At 37.0% G+C, this 5,800-nt stretch overlaps 1 protein-coding gene across 1 annotated transcript in view; it reads right to left on the bottom strand.

Annotated features, from left to right (window-relative positions):
* LOC107753494 (phosphofurin acidic cluster sorting protein 1-like) overlaps positions 1-5,800 on the bottom strand; it is a 79,841-nt gene that overhangs the window by 34,792 nt on the left and 39,249 nt on the right. Inside the window, exons 4-8 of the mRNA XM_016569646.1 lie at positions 5,034-5,159; positions 3,521-3,683; positions 2,177-2,268; positions 1,746-1,829; positions 585-644 (exon numbers count right to left, since the gene is read on the bottom strand). Coding sequence (XP_016425132.1) covers positions 585-644; positions 1,746-1,829; positions 2,177-2,268; positions 3,521-3,683; positions 5,034-5,159 — 525 coding nt within the window. The remainder of the gene's footprint in view (positions 1-584; positions 645-1,745; positions 1,830-2,176; positions 2,269-3,520; positions 3,684-5,033; positions 5,160-5,800) is intronic.

Raw genomic sequence — 5,800 nt, 5'->3', positions numbered from 1 at the left:
GTGAGCTATTGCATTGACAAGCCCATGTTGGCAATGCTACTCGTGGGAACAGCCTGCCAATGCAACACAACTGTGTCATCACCCTGAATCAGGAAGTTGCTGGAATGATTGCCAAATAAATCTGGATCATTTCCTGTAAGGGGCTGGATAACGGAATGTGGCAGCCAAGGCAAGAGGACGATGAAGTCAAAGAGTCAAACATCTATCAACTAACAAGCTTAGACTCTAACAATGAAACCATAAAGCTGCTTAAATCTTGCCTGTAGGCTCTAGAAATATGTATGGCCTAGATCATGGCCACATGACTTGTCCTCTCAGAGCAAAGCAGTAAGTTTAGTTTTAGAATAGCTCTACATCATACTGTATATTACACTGCAGAAATTAAAGCTCCTCTCACATTTCAGCTACTAGATCAATCATTGCCAAGTCCTAGGGCTGTTTTTATAAAGGTTGAATTTCATGGCTGAAGTGATTTTGTGATTACAAAACACAGGACCGCAAAATAGATAGTGGAGAGTTCAGAACTTCAGGCAAACATGTTTTTCTTTCAGTTGTAACTTATGAGAGACAAAGAAAATTCTCACCTCATCTGATACTTTGAATCTTTTCAGGAGGGCAACAAACTTCTGCTTGAAATTGGGTTGCTATAGAGAAATTGAGAGAATGTCAGCAAAGTGATGGCACTTTTTGGTATGTGTTTTAGTTAAGACAGTAAAATAGGTAAAAGCAAAAGACTAAATGAAAAAATCAGCATTTACCATTTGTGGTCGTACTTATTATTAGGTGTCTTTAACTGCTATGTGCTTGCATCAAAAAATTGTTAGGTACAACAAACTTATGTTGTATTGCTAAACAATTTTGTTGCTATCAAGGTGGGATACAGTTAGGGTTAGGGACAGGTATGGTTTGGTTTTTAAGTCGCTTTGGATCAAAGCATCTGCTAAATGCATAAATGTAAATGTATGTTTAAGGTTGGGTTAAGGGGTAGGTTAAGTCAAAGTGTATTTAAAGCTGTAACTACAGAAATTAATTATAGATGTAATTACATGCAAGTATTTTTTTAAATATAAGTACAGAGTTACAACACAAGTTCATTGTATTGCATAATTAAATTTAAACACTTAATATAAAGTGGGTCCCAATTTTTTAAAATGTGCTTCAGAAAAGTGTAAGGAAATCTATATTAGTGTCGCTCTACTTTACACATTGATCCTGGGTTAACAATTGTGTTCCTGATGGTGAGCTTAGTTTAAGAGGATTAGAACATCACCTTCTATGACCTTCTGTGAACTAGATAACACTGAACCAAACACCACCTTTAGGACACAAAGGCAATTTGTCTTATGTCTCTATCAGGTAGCTGCCTGAAGTGACTTGTATCAAGACAATTAATCTATGATAATAGATTGGGTCATCTAACTACTGTTGTGATAACAAAGACTTCATTGTATGTTGACGAATATTGGTCAGCCAATATGGATTTTGTAAAGGCCAGACATGCAGAAACAAATAGAGCACAGGGTGGATTATTTGACAGCAATATACAGTATAATACAATTGAATCATATCAGCTATTGACACGGTTATCATATCAGTTAGCAAAACTGTTATTTCTGGTATACAAAGATGTTTTACAAATGGTATTCCCCAGGGCTCGGTTCTAGGTCCAATATCTTTCTGAAAGTGCTCAGATCTTTGTTACTGGCCCCCAAGGACAAATGCAGAGGGAGTATATCTGTACATACTCGGGTCATTGATGTGGTTCTAATCATTTTCCTCCGAGATTTTTTTGGTTTCCGCTGAACATCATCATCTTCATCATAAAGGTCCTAAAAAACAATTTCAGGAAATTTGATGCTTTTGTTATGTAGAGATGCTTTTCTAAAGATATGAGGCAAATTTTTTAATTAACAACAAGTGCAAAAACTAGTTTCTTAATCACTAACCACCCGAAGTCCTGTATAATCAGCCATTAAACAATGCATCAGTGGATGGAATTCTTTTTTAGGGAAATTCTCCCAATACTCCCAATAAGTTAACGTATGCGCTGCAAACTAACACCAATAAGACTACATTCAAAGCAGAAAACAGGTAGCTATATAGAAATTTCACTTCATTTGAAATTTCATTTTTTTAGAGCAAGACATATAAAGACATGTTAGCAAGAACTCCTGACCTGGCCTTGAACAGCGTCATCACTCGCCTCTTGCTCTGACGAGTAACTATCATCGTCATCTTCAGAATAGTTATCCATATCTGGAGAACGGTCTGCAAGAGAAAGAGACATTTAATGACCCCATGTTACTTTACATTTTTATGCAGCAAAAGCCTCAGGCATACAGTACCATCTGACATCCAACAGAAAAAATCCCAAAGCATTAAAATGATTCATTCAAAACATGTAGCAATTTTATCGCTCCAATTTGAGAACACTTGAGCTGCTGAAGCTACTTTCCCTTTTAATGTACCGCAGCATCAGTCACTTTTTCTTTGTGTGTGCTCTGAGATGATGGATGGGAGGATGTTTTGTGGTAGAGAGTGTTTCCGGGGGACTTTTTTATCTTTATTGCAGCTTAATGCACTCAAACTACCCATTAGCATCTTTAAGTCAATGTAATGACTGTACAAAAAATACAATCACTGATGGAATATTGTGGTTTGTACAGTCATGCAATTGCAAGGACAACTGGGTATATGAAGTGGTTTGGCGTAGTGGTTAAAGATTTAGCCAGTATGTGTTCCCCTCCTTGCCATTTAGATGCTGTTACATTTGTGAAATTTCACTGGCAAAAAAGGTCCATAGTCTGTTGTCAATACTGTAGCGATGTTTGAAGCACAGCTCACACCAAAGTCACTTTCAAACCGAGCAGCTTTCTGATGGTCAACATGGCGAATCCACATGATCAGTTAGAACCCGTTGCAAAATCTGTGTAGTAAAATCTTTTGCCCTCACGTGATTCGCGATTGTGTGGATTCCTATTGAAATGACTGGACTGGCCACAGAAATTCGCACAACAACAGTTCTGTCATGACAACTCTCTGAGAGTTTAGCATGGTAATATACATGGCAATGTTAATGTGTTTACTCTTGGAGGAACAGATCTGCTTAGATGCTGTGGCAGAGCAAGTACTGAGACTTGCTTCTGCCAATACATCCACAGACATGCTGCTGTGAGCATGTAAGAAATACTGCTGCTGCACATATAGGCTATAAGGAATAACCCCGTAACAGAACTATACAGGTGGAGCTGGGGAAGGTGGAGGGTTTCTGAAGTTCGCTGCGGCTGCTTCAGCAAGCACTAGCCAAGTATTTGAATACTGACCAGCAAGCTCATTGGCTGCTGATGCAAAAGAAACCAATCACCTGCTCCATGTGAATAATGATGTGATTATATCAGATCGAGTTAGAACCTATCGGCCTGCGCCATCTAGAGTTTCATGACAGAACTTTGCATTAAATGTGACCACACTTTTAGAGTCATTTTCTATTTTAATATATGGATACATTTGTGTGAGTCACCTGAAGCTTTGGCCTTTGTCTCTGGCTGACCGCTGCCGTCTTCTGGGTCAATAGGTTGGCTGGACAGTGAATAAACACTCAGTTCCGCTGCACGCACCTGTGCTTCCTTCACGTTACTATGGAGACCTAAAATCTGGCCTCCATCTGTCGGGTGCTGCATCACCTTTAAACATAAACACTCAGAAATAAGTAACACATGGACAAAAGACTCAGAATTCTTCAGACGCCTTCTTGTGCTTTCAGCTCAACTACGGCTCATGACCTCCTTCTTTTTTTTGTTTTTTTGTCAATTCGAGGTTGCATTCCCCATCGACCTCTTGGACAGACGAATTGTCCCCTATGTTTAGTGTTTTCTGTGTTTGAGTCTCAACTGAATATGATTATCGCAGGAATCTCAGCAGAAAGGAATTTGGAATTTGCGGGGGTGAAACTGCAAAGATTAATTGCAGGCATTTACAGAAAGCTAAATAGCTGAATAAAATGTACCAGTAGGTCCATGCTCACATAAAGGCCCCCAACACTCCTATACACTAGACCTTTTTAGGAATAATTGTCTTGAAACAAAAGAACAAGATATATTAGTCATTGAGTGTTCTAACGTTCTAGCCTAATTAGTATTAACTCGAATGGCCCCAAATGAAGAGACTCTTACAAATACAAAAGAGAATGAAAATTTTGCACTCATTCCTTACTTTGAATGAATATCCACCTAATCATTCAGAGAACTTAATAATATTTGCATTCTAAAGATTCTGAGAACTGATACTTTCACAATCTTCACACAATCTATTGGTATCTATTGCCTGAAACTTTTATGTCATTATATTTGTAATGATGAAGTTGCAATTTAGAACATTAACTTTAAAAGTAATACTGACTAACACAAATGTATAATTATAATCAAGTACTTTACATGTGCTTTAGTATGTTGGTTAACACATTACAACAAGTGTACTTCTTTAAAGCGCTACAAAAGATTATTAAACCAAATTGATTTACAATGTATTTTGAAGTAAAGCTTTTAATTTGACATTATAAATTGCACCATTTAAAAGTGTAAACAAATGCATCTGATAACTAGAGATCAGTCTTTTACAGTGCTGTGGTGGGTATATATATATATTATCTGAAGGTACTTTTTTTTTTTATATATACTTTTTAAGATTTGCGATTCACTAAAGTGCACATTTAATACACCTGTTCTTCACAAGGGGTGACACATAAACATTGGGCTCTTCAGTGAATCTATGGAGAATTTAGATATCTGCCATTATTGTCAAAGAGCTAGCAAGACTGCGGCAACAATAGCCAATCCATCACTATGATATCAATGCATATGGCTCCTTTAATGTGTGATGTGAGAGAACATGTATTGACATATTGACTTTACATGAAAGCTGTGAGCATGAGCCATTTTACTACTGGAGAAGGGTGAAATAAAGAGGTCACAGCCTGTCTGGCAGAAGCTTCAATGAACTGGACACACTGGTTTGTGTGATTGATTTGCCTGTACCTCAGCCATATTAATAACACCAACAGCCAGCGTCTTGTAGCCCAGAATAGTTCTGTTTTTATAGCGTTTCCTCCTTTGAAGCATGATCTGCAGCCGGTTGGCATCTCTCTTCAGGAAATGTGGGTACTAAAGAAAGGAAGGACAACAGTACAGTGATTTGAGCGTACTGTTGCTTGAGATTACATCAATTTTATCAGCAACATTGTGACAACGGTAGCACACACACACACTTTATTTCATGAAATATTCCCATCATACTTCCTGTCAAAGCAACTCTTAAAGTGTCAGCTATAAATATCTGACCCAAACTGAGGAAAACAGAGGGTGATTGGAAGAAACAAAGGGAAAGTGGTAATGAAGTAAACACTCCATGCAAAGAGTACAAAACCCTTAAACATGAAAGCTTTCAGAGTAATTACAATTGTTCTGCATAGACATAATAGGCGGTTTTAAGTTACTGATATATTCTCACACATTATCTCAGTTAAATATGCAACTAGATAGGTCGGTAATAAAAGCAAAAAAAATATCACAATATTTAGAAATTTTGTTCAAAATGCTGTATCAAGACATTTGTTGTATTTTACAACATTTAAAATTTGAAAATACAATTTCAAAAGTAAAGGTAGTCCTACAACTCATTTGATTAATTTAGATTAAATTTACAGTCATGTAATTGCAATTGCAATATTTTTTAGATTTTTTTCCCCCTAAATGTAACACATTTTTCTTTTCGGTTTTATTTTTATAGGGAATGGGATCTGAAA

This window comes from Sinocyclocheilus rhinocerous, unplaced genomic scaffold (genome assembly GCF_001515625.1).
Source record: "Sinocyclocheilus rhinocerous isolate Xijiao unplaced genomic scaffold, SAMN03320098_v1.1 scaffold1523, whole genome shotgun sequence".
NCBI classification, from domain to species: Eukaryota; Metazoa; Chordata; class Actinopteri; order Cypriniformes; family Cyprinidae; genus Sinocyclocheilus; species Sinocyclocheilus rhinocerous.
Note: the sequence above shows the minus strand (reverse complement) of the source record. Positions and strands in the feature narration are given on the sequence as shown.